This window comes from Oratosquilla oratoria, chromosome 24 (genome assembly GCF_046742065.1).
Source record: "Oratosquilla oratoria isolate Oo_2021 chromosome 24, ASM4674206v1, whole genome shotgun sequence".
Lineage (NCBI taxonomy): Eukaryota > Metazoa > Arthropoda > Malacostraca > Stomatopoda > Squillidae > Oratosquilla > Oratosquilla oratoria.
The window spans coordinates 38,902,802-38,917,563 of NC_134800.1; the positions used below are offsets into that span (position 1 = coordinate 38,902,802).

General features: G+C 37.8%; 1 protein-coding gene across 7 annotated transcripts in view; it reads right to left on the bottom strand.

Moving 5' to 3' along the window:
• Positions 1 to 14,762, bottom strand: part of LOC143038572 (progranulin-like) — a 31,451-nt gene continuing 16,689 nt past the window's right edge. Inside the window, exons 3-6 of one of the 7 annotated variants that reach the window (XM_076207954.1) lie at positions 12,051 to 12,296; positions 11,458 to 11,624; positions 4,071 to 4,128; positions 1 to 1,707 (exon numbers count right to left, since the gene is read on the bottom strand). In XM_076207954.1, coding sequence (XP_076064069.1) covers positions 1,700 to 1,707; positions 4,071 to 4,128; positions 11,458 to 11,624; positions 12,051 to 12,296 — 479 coding nt within the window. In that variant the 3' untranslated portion in view covers positions 1 to 1,699. Of the gene's footprint in view, positions 1,712 to 4,070; positions 4,386 to 11,457; positions 11,625 to 12,050; positions 12,297 to 14,762 lie in introns of all 7 variants that reach the window. The other 6 variants (XM_076207951.1, XM_076207953.1, XM_076207950.1 and 3 more) reach the window with 6 other exon arrangements.

Sequence of the window (14,762 nt, forward strand, 5' to 3'; positions counted from 1 at the left end):
TATAAATAAATCTTTACTATAGTAAAAATACAGTATTCATAAGGGTCATTCTAACCTACAACTCAACAATATGGTCCTTGGGGCCTCCCATAAATTTCTTTATGAAAAATGTTGGCCTATTATGCTGTATTAGTGTGGGAGGGGTGGTTGAAAGGGATATTTGGGGAAAGGATATACAGGTAGTCGTCGACTTACGACCGAGTTTGGTTCCGACAGACAGGTCGTAAGTCGATCTGGACGCAAGTCGGTCTATATATATATACAGTATATATTACCCTTTATATAATATATATATAATATATTGTATATTTAGCATACTGAAATAATCTTAGCATCTTTGAACTATGTTGTATAGTATTTTTAACCTTTTTATAATTTCATCTGATTTTCTTTGGGAAACGTAGCCTAGGCCTAAGCATATTGAATAAAATCCTATCATCTTTGACCTATGATATTTAATACTGTATTTGTTAACCTTTGTATTATTTTACCATCAGACTTTCTTTAGGAAACGTATGCATACTGAATAAAATCTTATTATCTTTGAGCTACGTTGTTTAGTATTCATTAACTTTTTATCATTTTCGTTAGGAAACGTAGCCTAGGCCTACGCATACTGAATAAAGTCCTGTCATCTTTGACCTACAAATCCTTTTTTGTTGATTACATTAAAATCATTGTAAAGCAAAATTAGGAGAAAAAAATATTTCGAAGCACATTCTTTTCGTTTACGTACTGTACCGAAAATATTGTTATCGACAACAGACTAGGCATAAACAAAGTTTACTGTTACATTTTATTAATCGCAAAACATAAAAATACAAAATGCTGTACCGAACATTTTGTCATCGACAACAGACTAGGCATAAAAAAATACTGTTACATTTTATTAATTGCAAAACATAAAAATACAAAATGTAAGGCAACATTAGGATTCTTTTTATTTCAACAAAACACATTCTTTTCGTTTAAGTACTGTACCGAACATATTGTAATCGACAACAAACTAGCCTAGGCATAAAAAGTTTGTTATATTTTATTAATTGCAAAACATACAAAAATACAAAATGCAATGCAAAATTAGGAAACATTTTACTTCAAACAAACAAAATGAAAGAATATTTAGCTGGCTGGGATGCTGACGCTGCCGGCAGCCTGCCAAAACTATCGTACTCGCGTCTCGCAGCGCACGGAGTAATGTACTGCACTGCCAGGCATAACATTGCAATTCTATTACTCTATTAAATGTTAGATATTATTGCACCATCTCGTGGTCGTAAAGTCGATCAGTCGTAAGTCGCATAGGTCGTAAGTCGATGACTACCTGTACATATAAGTACAACTTCTGTATTCATGATATTGTTCATACTATTTTAGATTTATGAGTAACAAAGATATGTGATAACACTGAAATACCTGCCAAGAGGCAGAGTGGAACACAGTGGAGCATTTTCTTTAAATTCAAGTTTTGTTCACCGAGTGTACACTAAGGGTATGGAGAGGGGGCATTGCTGATTAAGTGAAACAGCATTGCTGTGGATGTAGTGTGTCTTGGTACATTGCTTCTGAAGCCAATCTGTATGTCTTGCTCACAATCTGGATGGTATGTTGGGTCATGTGTCAAAGGACAAGCACTTCAGCAGAATGAAGAAATCTGCTGACATGGGACCTTCACTTGTAGAAATACCATGGCTCCTTCTTAGCATACTACCTGTGGACACAAAATTTGTCATGGTAAAATGTTGCAAGTATTAGACCAATCAAAGGTACCTGCATATGGAGAATCATCTCCATATTGTCAATTTTCAAAGATAAAAATTGTTGACAAGCTCATTTCCATAAGGAGTTGCAGCCCTATGGAGGTTGACATTTAGTATCCCGACTGGGCCCAAAATTTCTCTCTGGCAACTTCTGTATTTCCTCCACCTTTTCACATTAGGGGAGATGACAACTGGCAACTTCTCTCATTACTATCACTATTAGTTTGTGACAGAGAAATAGTATATAATACAGACAACAGTCCAAGGTATCTTCCCATTGAGATCTAAGAGAGGACCTCAAAACCACTGTCAGCTAATGTGAGGCTGCGAGTTTCTAGTCAGTGACACTTTGTGCAACAATTACTAGATGAAAAAAAGAAATGAGAGAGAAAAAGAAAATTCACTTGGAAAAAGTAATGTTTCTCATGATTATGGAAATCCTGGGTGCAATATAACAATGTCCTCCCCTTTATATTCAAATCTTATGCTTGAATTTCTTCCTAGACACTGTATTTGCTATTATCAACTCTCTAGACACATCTCCACCATCAATTCTCCACTACAATTTTTTTCTGGAACTCCATACTTCCCAATCACTCCATCTATTGGTTCATTTCCTACCACATTATTAAGGTCTCCAAATAAAACTACATTGATGTTTCTCCCTAATCCCTCTATGCACTCATTTAAATCTATCCAAAAAACCTCCCTTTCCTCTATGCTCTTCGCACTACCAGGCCTACGCACTTACAAAGACCCACATCTCCCTTCCCAGCTTCACCTTCATCCACATCAACCTTGAAGAACCCTCCTTCCACTCCACTACATGCTTACCTATCTCTTCACTTACTAGTATAGCCACCCCTTCTCTTCCTCATCCCTTCTTTACTCCTGAGAACCTCCCAACTACACTCCCAAACTCACACTTGCCTCTCCCTTTCCACTTAGTTTCACTCAATGCCAGCACATCCAACTTTCTTCTCACAAACATACTGCCCAACTCTTCCATTTTACTCTCATCTGTATCACATCCATAAACATTAAAAGACGGTAACCTTACGGTTCTGGTTGGAAAACTCCTCCCAGACCCTCTTTGTTACGGTTCTGGTTGGAAAACTCCTACCAGACCATTTTTTTTTTTTTTTAATATATATATATATATATATATATAATATATATATATATATATATAGTCCCCTTTTGGGGCTATATAGAGTAGGATGCCTAGTCCTGTCCCCATCCCTATTTTGTCACCTTTTATGACTCAATTGAGAACACTTGGTGGCAGTATTCTTTCTCCCTTACTAATGGGTCTTAAACACTGTTACACCATACCGACAATAAAGCACCCACAATTAGTCATGGTGTGGAGATGTTTTAGTGGTAGTGCTAGTTGTAGTGGTCTCTACTTCCTAAGGGTCAAATGATGAATGCAGATTGGTGTCAGCATCTTCAATGATCACTTAAGTTTTACGAGATGCACACCTGCACCACTTTTATGCATGATGGCACCATGCCACAAGGCAGTTTAAGTTTCTTGCTGATCACAATATTAATGTTTTGAATAAGCCCTCTAACTCGCCTGACCTTAACCCTATTGAGAATTGTTGGTAAGTCATAAAAAGGAAGCAGAGTTCATCCTTTAAACACCTCATGGACATCAAACTTCTGTTGAAGGACATATATGGATTCCTTCACTAAACTCACCCACAGCATGGTGAACAACAGAACAAGATTTTTGGTGGGTCCCAAGTTATGTGTGTAGGTTTTTTATTTTTATTTTATTTTATTTATTTATTTTTTTGCACTGAGGGAGACACAAAACAACTTGGTTAATTTTTCCATGCTAATAACTAAGGTAGATTCCAAAACTTTTTGCAGTGCCTGTACTTGGGAAGGGATCAACTGATCAACAGTTTAAACATGTAGTTTCTTCTATGCAGGTACTTTTGTGTGAAAGGTTGTGATAATTAAACCTCTGGCATGCACTGTGTATGTTTCTATCTACTATGTCTATAAGGTTGCAAAACACAAACTATTCCAAATATTAACCCATTTCCTACTAAGGGATATTAAGGTGAATTAAACAGCCTGGAAGCATTTGGAATATCAGGAAAAGTGCCATCCAGTAAAGGGGCTACTTGAGACTAAATCTCCTTCTCCAATGAGAGGGTGCCACAAACATGAACAGAATAGCCTAGCTGCAGCCATATTAAAAGGAATAGTGAATAGGGAGTTTGGGTTGAGACATAGGTTGTATGTAACCTAAGATTTGAATTAATAAATTGGATACAGCATGGTAAGACTTACACTGGCTGTGGGCCTGAGCTGGAGCTGCTCCTGTGCATGCACAGCTTGTAGACCACCACTGCTATTGAAGAGATGGATAAAGATGAGCATGAAGAAGGACAAGATGGGAGAGGCATATGTATGTGTTGATGCTGATGATAATGCTGGTGGGAGGAAAGTTAACCACAGGAAAGAGGAACCAAAGTAGGTTAAGGAGGGAGAGGAGTTGTGTAAAGGGCTGGAAGTGGTGGCAGGAAATGAGGAGGGGATGGTGGAGGATGAGGGAAATATCTCGATCCTGATACTGGTGTTATGGCCAGCCACTGACATGTAAACCTGTTGAGAAAAAAAAAAAATATATATATATATATATATATATACATATAATAATAATAATAGTAATAAAAACACACACACATCAGTCGAAGTGACAACAAAGTTTGGAACTCCAAGAAAACTTAAAGTTTCATCGATCTCAACTACAAGGGAGTACCATTGTTGTATTAATAGGGAAGGGGAAAGCTCATGGTGTAGTGGGAAGGTGAATAAAAAGGAGAAGGGGAGGGATTACTGAGTAAATGGAAGGAAATGAGGAAGGGGACGAAGGGGCCCAGGATGTCAGATGGCATGTCAACAAGAGAGGGGCAGACGACAGTGGTGATGTCGAAGAGATTAGTAAAAGTGTAAAAATTAGAAATATGGATAATAGCAGCGCAATGGAAGGTGAAGATAATTATTGCCATGGATTTAATGAGGGAGGAAATGACAACCTTCCCCAACTAATAAATCTAGAGGAGAAACTAAAAGAAATGAATGAAACATGGGAGGTAAGGTTTAACCAATTAACTCTATTTACCCAAAGAGTTGATAAACTGGAAAAACTAAAGAAAGAGAATCAAAACCTAATTAAATAAATAGAAGAATTAAAAACAGTTTAGAGAAGTAAAGGAAGAGAATAAGGAATTAAAGAGGAATAATAAAGAAAATAAAGCGTCCATAGGAAGAGGTAAGTGGTTGGAAAAAAATACAAGAGAACAATAAAATTGAATTTTGAGGTATAATGGAGCAGCAGATGAAAGGACAAACTAAGGACACAGTTATTAAAATGATGAGGGGGAAGCAGAATATAGTAAGAGACTTAGCGGATAAAAAGAAATGTATAATTATATTAGAGATGGAAGAGAAGTATAATCCAAATAGAACAAGAATAAAGGAGGAAAAGGAAAAAGTAAATAAGATATTAGAAGTAGTTCAAGAAGATGAAACAAAAACAGGGAAACAAATAGAAGAAATATATAGACTAGGGAAATACAATACAGATAAGACCAGACAAATTAAGGTCACAAACGACGGCAGAGGATATCTTAGCAAAAACATGGAAACTAGCAGACAATGATCAATATATACAGGTATGGATAAAAAGAGAAATGAATAAAGAGGCAAGAGAGGATGAGAAAACAAAAAGACTAGAAGCTAAAGAAAAAATTAGAAAAGAACAGAGAAAAAGAGAAATTCTATTGGAGAGTAGTGAATATGAAAGTGAGGAAATGGTTCATAGCAGAGAAAAACAAAAGGGAAACAGAAAACACGATGGAAGTAGCAGAAAATTAAAAGTGTCTTACACAAATATAGATGGATTAATAACAGTCTTGAACGAACTGAATGATTACCTGAAGGAAAAAGAACCGGACATAATGGGAATTGTTGAGAAAAAACTGAAAGGTCCACTACCACCAAACAGTGTAGGACATGGTGCATATAATTATTGGATTAGAAACAGAGAGGTAAAACAAGGGGGTGGAGTTATGTTCCTGACTAAGAAGGATATAAATGTGAGGAATGTCACATATGGAGAGAATAGAGCAGAGATGATTATGATGGAGGTGGAGGACAGGGATTTCGGGAAGAGCAGGAAGATTGTAGTAAATTATGTGCCTCCTAAAACGTCTTCGTGGGAAAAGAAAGAACACAAGGATAACACTAAATAGGATAATGGAAGATGGAGGAATAGTTATAATGGGTGACTAATTGTAAAGAAATCTGCTGGGAAGAGACGACAGTGAAGGGTGGAGACGACCTATGGGGAAATGTACTACTTGATATGATTATAGAACATACAATGACGCAATGGATATAGGTATAGAAATGAGGAAGAACCATCGAGACTAGACCTAATAATCACATCAGAACCCAAAATAGTGGACAAAATTGAATATAAGACACCAATAAGTAAAAGTGACCACATATTGGTTAAACTTGAATTAAATGAGGAAAAATACATGAAAAAAACAAACAATATAGAAAGGGAAGACTGATGTATCAAAAAACAAATTTTGATAAGAATTCTTTCAAAAAGCAGACTAGGAAAGAATACACAAGAAACAACAGAAGAGAAATGGCATATTTTGACAAAAATTTATAAATGAGTGGAAAAGTATGTTCCAAGACAAAAGCAAGAAAAAGAATATGTAAAGTGCTGGTACAGCAAAAGATGTAGGGAGTTAAAAGACAAAGGGGATAAAGCTTGGATAAAATGGAAAAAAGACAAAAGACCTGAAAAATGGAAAATATTAACTAGTTGTAGAAATGAATATGTACAAGTGTGCAGAGAAGAAAAGAGAAAATATGAAAAAGATGTTATAGAAAAATGTAAAGATCAACCAAAACTATTTTACAGATTTGTAAACAACAAACTGAAAAACAAACAAGAATCTGTGAAACTACAAGGAGTTGAATACACAGAGGAAATAGAAATAGCAGAAATTATGAACCAGCATTTTAAATCAGTGTTTATGAGGGAGAATATACAACCTAGAGACATCAAGTGGGAGGAGAAAGTCCCCCCTATGAAAGAGAAAGAAGTAACAAGGAATTAAATGATGAATCACTTGAGTAATCTTGATGTCAGAAAATTGCATGGACCAGATGAAATGGCAAACTGGATCTTGAGAGAATGCAGGAATGAACTAACAGACAAAATACATAGTCTAATAAACAGTTCATTGAAAGAAGGAAAACTTCCAGAAGATTGGAAAAGAGCAAATATAGTACCAATATATAAAGGGGGAAACAAGGAAGACCCTAATATCTATTGACTGGTCTCTCTTACAAGTACGATAGCTAAAATTTGTGAAAGAATGATCAAAATTAGATGGGTAAGGCATTTGGAAAAAAACAATGTAAATCCAAGGCAATTTGGATTTAGACAAGGATGATCATGCGTCACAAACTTAATGTGTTTCTATTCAAGGCTAATAGATCTAATACAAGAAAGAAATGGATGGTCTGATTGTGTATTTCTAAACCTGAAAAAAGCTTTTGATAAGGTGCCACATAAAAAATTCTAAAGAAATTAGAAACTGCAGGAGGAATACAGGGCAAACTGCTGAAGTGGATGGAAGACTTCTTGCATGAAAGAAAAATGAGAGTGGTGATAAGAGAAATACTCTAATTGGGATGAAGTGATTAGTGGAGTTCCACAAGGAACAGTTCTGGCCCCAATAATGTTTGCTATATATATTAATGATATGAATAAAAGAATTGAATGTTAAATGAGCTTCTCTGCGGATGATGCAAAATTATTTAAAAAAGTGAATACTGAAGAAGATTGTGAGTCGCTACAGAGTGATCTCAATAAAATATAGGAATGGAGAAGGAAGTGGGAGATGGAGTTCAATATTAAAAAGTGTATAATGGAATTTGGAAAAAACAAAAAAAGAATAGTGGGATCATATAAATTGGGAGAAGAGATTAAAAAAGTAGAAAATGAGAAGGACCTGGGAGTCATTATTATGAATAATGTGTCCCCTGAGATACATATGAATTTTTTTTTAGAGAAACTTATAATTTAATAAGAACAATTAAAGTGGCATTTACATACCTGGACAAAGAAATGGTGAAGAAAATACTGGTCACTTTGATAAGACCAAGATTGGAGTATGCAGCAACGATGTGGTCACCAAGTACAAAAAAAATGTACAACAAAACTTGAAAGAATACAAAGAGCAGTTACGAAATTGGCACCAACACTCTCAGAACTATCATATGAAGAAAGACTAGCAAAACTTGAGCTACAGACATTAGAGCAAAGAAGAGAGAAAGGAGACTTGATAACTATTTATAGAATCATGAAAGGCATAGAAATTATTGATAGAGAGGATCTAATAAAATGGGATAGTAGAGATACAAGAGGACATTAAAAGAAAATCAAGAAAGACAGTTATAGAAGAGGCCTAAAAAAGAACAGCTTTCCCCACAGGGTAATAGATGTTTGGAACAAGTTAGATGAGAAAGTGGTGTGTGCAAAAACAATACACAAATTTAAAAACAGTCTAGATCAGTGGTTCTTAACCTGTGGGGAATTCCCCACTGGTAGGGAATGGCGGAGTTGCCAAGTGGGGAATGACCAGTCTGACAGAAGAACCACTGTCTTTTTTTTTTTTTTTTAATCGATGTGTTTTTGTTTCTTTTTGTTTGTTTCTGATGTCTTGTTGTTGTCACCGATGCTATGGCGGGAAATGGAGAGTTGGCTCACTAAAAAGTGGGGAATTGGAGAAAAAAGGGTTAAGAACCCCTGGTCTAGATAAAACGAGATATGAAGAAGGGACACCACGAGCATAGCTCCCCTTCCGATAAAATACAACTAGGTAAATACACAAAAACACATACAGTAAAAAATAAAGCCCTTCAAGACAGGCCATCAAACTCAATACTCAAACAACAATCCTGATGACAACAACAACGATGGCAGTGGCAGCAGCAGAAGAAATAATACATACATACATATACCAAGGCTTTTCCCCCCTTACAAGGGAGATAGCCAAAAAGAAAAAGGCATAATACCATTCCCACCCACTCCATCCCTAAATACCTCTTTTACTACTCTTTTTTCACTCATTCTTTCCATGTGTCCAAACCATCCTAATACTCTTTCATCAACCCTATCTCCCAACTCCCTTTCCATCCCTGTTCTCCTCCTCACCTCCTCATTTCTCACTCTATCTAGCCTAGTAACACCTATCATACTTCTCAGACACCTCATCTCAAACACATTCAAACTCCTTCTCTCTTCCTCTCTTATGTTCCATGTTTCTACCCCATACAGTGCTGTCGGCACAATCACTCCTTCATACAGTCTCCTCTTAGCATCCATTCCCAAATGTCTATTTCTCATTACACTTTTTAATCCATCAGGGCATTTACTTGCTTCTCTCAATCTACATTCTACCTCCACCTCCATTCCACCCTTTCCTGCCACATTTGCACCCAAGTATCTAAAACTATCCACTTCCTCCAGTCACTCTCCCTTAATGCTCACTTCCAGTCTGCTGCCACTTTCACCCCTTGTACATCTCATCACCTTACTTTTACCCACATTTATCTTCAATTTTCTTCTTTCACACACTCTCCCAAACTCTGTCACCAACTTCCTCAATCCCTCCTCTGATCCTGCTACAAGTGCAGTGTTGTCCGCAAACAACAGCTGGCTCACCTCCCACTTTTCTCCATTTTCTTTAACCATCTCCAATCCCTGACCCACTACCCTTGCATTTACCTCTTGCACCACCCCATCCATGTATAAGTTGAACAGCCAGGGTGACATAACACATCCCTGACAAAGTCCCACCTTTACCCCAAACCACTCACTCTATTTCTAATCCTAACACATGCTCTACTACTCTCGTAAAAACTCTTGACAGCTCCTAGCTTTCCTCCTATCCTGTATATCTGCAAAACCTCCCACAGCGCCTTCCTGTCTACCCTGTCATAAGCCTTTTCCAGATCCATAAAAGCCCAAAATACACCTTTACCTTTTCCTATAACTTTCTCACATATCTGTCTTACCACAAAATCTGATCTACACAATCTCTACCTGTCCTAAATCCACACTGTTCCTCACCAATTACTCCCTCTGTTCCTCTCCTAATCCTCTCAATCAAGATCCTCCCATAAGCCTTCCCAACTACACTTAACAGGCTAACCCTCTAAAACTACTACACTCACACTTGTCCCCTTTTCCCTTGTAAAGTGGAACTATACAGGCACTCCTCCAGTCCTCCAGCACTCTACCCTCTCTCCAGCAAACATAAAATAACTTCACTAGCCAGTCCACCATCACTGTACCTCCTTTTTTTAGACATTCTGCATGGCATCCATCCAGACCAGGTGCCTAACCTGCTCTCATCATCTTAACTGCCTTCACTTCATCCTTCCTTATTTCTCCTCCATTTTCCTCACTCATCACTCCCATTTTCTTAGCACTTCCCACTGCAACTATCTTTCACTCCCTAAAATATTCTGCCCATCTTCCCCTTACTGCCTTCTCTTCCATTATCATCTCTCCATCTGCACCTTTTACCTTTTCTTCTCTACTTGATTCGCCTCCTCTTCCTTTCTTAATTTCTTTCCAAAACATCTTTTTATTACTTTCAAAATTTTCTGTCATAATCTTACCCCATTTCACATCTGCTCTCCTCTTTGCCTCCTTTACCTTGTGCTTTACTTCTCTTTTCTTTTCTTTGTACCTCTCATATGACTCCCTCATCCTATTTTGTAACCAATCTGTGAAAGTTCACTTCTCTTCTACAACCTTCTTTGTTTCCTCATCCCACCATTCACCACCCTTCCTTCTATTTCCTCCCATCCTTCTTGTTCCACACACCATCTTTGCACACTTTTATGACTCCCTCCTTGAACCATTCCCATTCCTCCTCCACTCCTAGCTCTACTCTATCCTTCACTTCCTCCCACTCCTCTCTCAGCTTCTTGTAGTCCTTCTCCTTTTCATTTAAAGAGTTCACTCTAAGCACCTCCCTACCTTTTGTTCTTTTCCTCTTACTCCATCTATCTGCCACTCTCAACTTATCTTCCACCAAAAAATTATCTGATATTCCCCCACTCTCCCCCCTTAGCACATGTAAATCCTTAAGTCTTCCTATTATACTCTTATCTACCACTACATAGTCCATTAATGCTCTATCTACCACCCTTCCATCCACCACCCTCTCCCATGTGTACTTATGCTTGACTTTCTTCTGAAACACTGTATTTGCTATCTACTCTCTTTCTAGACACATCTCCACCATCAACTCTCCACTACGATTCTTTCCTGGGACTCCACACAGATATAATAATAATAATAATAATAATAAAATAAAAATAAATATCCCTTACCAGATAAGAACCACACTTTCATGCCTGCACTAAGGATACATCCAGTATTAAAACAGTACCAACACAGATTAGGCCTGGCCAAAGATTCAAACTGCTTCAAATACAACCATGATACAGAAGAAAGAGAACATATGCTACAATGCCCCACACTACCAATTCCAAGACAACAATCCAGTACATCTTCCCCAAGTGAAAAAGGTTTATCTTTGTTCCACACAAAAGACAAACCACAGACCTGAAGACACTCATGTGTGTCAGAGGAGCAAATGGTGTTGGCTGGGCAGCAGTGCACCTGGTCTGAGCAGCACACAGCATTTTCAATAGGACAACATCCATATCCAGAAGGTTTGGCTGGGCAACAAGTGAAATCCAGTGGGCAAAGACTTTTGTCTGGGCACTCAACTGAAGGAAAAAAAAAAAAATCCTTGAAGCAATTATTATTAAAATAATGTTTCTTCTTGGCTCACTTTATTACACAAGTCATCTGCATGTGGGGGGGTTGTGTATGATTAAACAAATAGAGGCACATGTATCAACATATCAGTGCTAATATTAGGGCAAATGTATCCACTTGCATATGAGCTCAGGTCCTACTGTGGAAGTGCTGTGTCTTGCCACATTGACTTGGACCCCAGCAGTGTGGCAGAGGATTGGGATGATCCTTAACCCACTAGTTGCTGAGATGAGTGAGGCAAGAATTGGTTTTTGAATGGGTAAGGAATGAATGTATGACTTATGCTTTGACTCAGCCATTCCATTATAAAGGGGTAAAGGCCTATCTGTCTGTATGTACTGCATATAAGCATAAGAATGATCCAGCATACACACCCTCTTCTCTGATCTGCAATTCAGATGATCCAACCTGAGGGTCTTCCTTTCCACTACCACCACTGTACTCATTCTTTTCTCTGCCCTGTACTCTAGGTGATCCTACGACATTCTGCAATTCATCATCAGAGTGGTCCTTGTTGCCACAAATGGAAATGGGAACTGCTTTCTTTTGGTTGCCTTTGTACCCTACGAAGGGCCATGTTAGGACATGCTGATAGCAGGAGTCTAAGGCACATGCTTGTCCTGTGGAAGGGAGACCAAAATGAGTGATAATCATGCTAATGTACAAGACAGAAACAAAGTGACTGAAAGTGTTGAGAATATAACAGTAAAGGGTGATGATAAAAAAAAAAAAATATATATATATATATATATATTTATATATATTTATATATATATGTATAAAAAAAATTATATATATATATATATATGTATGTATTCATATTTATAATAATAAATAAATAAAATATATGTACATGAAAAGGTTGAAGTAATAACAATGAAAATATGGTGAAGAGAAGATAGGTTCAGCACAGTGGTGTACCTGTTTCCCAATCTCTCCAAACCTCATAGTTCTTGGGAAGTGGGCCTGGAGGATGGTGTGTTTGGTAGGTGGGCATGACACTATACAATAGTCACTATAAGTTGGATGCGATAATGCTGATGTCAATACTTATGCCACAAATTGAAAGTCCCCTCGCCCTCAATATTCCAAGTGAGCCAGATATTTTTTTGTATGCTTGGCAGTGAGACCAAGGTTGGCTGCCACCAGGGCATGCAGTGTTTCCAGGTTCGGTGCTATTTGAGATTTGACAGGGGGAGGATTACTTTTCTGGAGCTCCATGTTTTGCCTTCAAGTTAGGTCAAATGGGAGGCAAAGTGCAGAGCTCCAGAAACATAATCCTCCCCCTGTTGAATCTCAAACAGAACCAAGTCTGGAAACATTGTATGCCCTGGTGGCAGCCATCCTTGGTCTCGCTGCCAGGCACACGCTTGGGATATTGAAGGCAAGGGACTTTCAATTTGTGACATAACTACCGACATCAGTATTACTGTGTCCAAACTTATGGCAGCTATGGTACACAATGATTCCTTTTGAACACAAAGTATAGAAAATTATATTACAACAAATGTATGAGGATGTTAGAAGCACTTCAATTGTATTTTCTTTTTACTCTATTTTTATTTGGAGAAGACTTTCATGTATTTAGTAGCACTTTATATTTATCATATATGGAGAGTAGGATTTTAAGCACAATAAATTGGATAATGTAATTAATGGGAATATAATTGATATCACCCAAATCCAACCTCATTGACTGTTGAAAAATACATACACATGTATATATATACCATGGGCTTTTTACCCCTAACAAGGGAAGTAGCCAAAGCCAAAAGGCATAATTCCACTCCCTACCATTTCATCCCCACCTATTCCACTCCCATCCACCACCCGTCCCTTCCTCTCATCTTGGCTCCTCATGAATGATGGATCATCCCTGCATCTTGCCTATCACCCTGGGTCAGAACCAATGCCGCAAGACACAGCACATCCACAGCAAGGCCATTTCATTTAATCGGCATATCCTCTTCTTTGTTTCCTCATGCAGAAACATTGAAGAGAGGAAGAAATCCCTTTGGGCTGCATCAAAATTTCATTCACACATAACCACTCCCAACACCCCTACATCCCCCAACCCACTTCCTTCCATGTATCACATTGAAAAATATTGAATCTATAATGGAGAAAAAACAATAAATATATATGTATATATATATATATATTATATATATATATATAAATATATATGTATATATATGTATATATATATATATATATATATATATATATATATATATATCAATACAATCTCCACTAAGGTGGAAACATTGATGGTCACCCATTGTTGGAATAAATCCTGACAGGCATTTTTTAAAGTAAATCGGCTATTATTACAAATTAATATAGACATCTGTGATTACAACCTCTGCTAATCTAGTGAATTGATAGCTGTAGGTATGGAAGGCAGAGGTGGAAGGAGTGAACATGAGGGGTTGACCTAGGATGAGATGGACAGACGGGGTAAAAGGGACATTGGGAAAGAGGGAAATCTCTGTTGAGGAAGGACAGGAGAGGACAGAAGATAGGGGTGAATGGAGAATGGTTTTGTATGGATGATGCTGTGATGCATGAGGGGGAGAGGGTGGGGGATGGGAGAGTGAGGGAATATGCGTGAGAAATAAATTGACGCAGCCTAAAAGGATTTCTCCCTGTCTTCTCCTTTTCTGCACGAGGGGACAGAGAGAGAGAGGGGGGGCTCACTGATTTAATGAAGTAGTCTTTCTGTAGACATGCTGTGTCTTACGACACTGTTTATGACCCCGGGCAGTGGGCGAGACACAGGGATGACCCGTCATCCAGGAGGTGCCAAGATAAGAGGGAGGGAAGAGGGTGGAGGGGAGTGGAGTATGTTAGGGATGGAATGGGTGGGAGTGGTTTTATGCCTTTGTTTTTTAGCTACCTCCCTTATAAGGGGGAAAAAGCCTTTGGTATATGTATGATAGCTGTAGAATTAGGATTAAGATTGAAATACAAGAATTAAGCATATCAAGCTGTATTAAATCTGTATTCTAGAATGCTTAGTACTATATGAAAGCATGTACATTTATAACAAATTATACAACTTTACTTTTTCCATTTAGATAGAG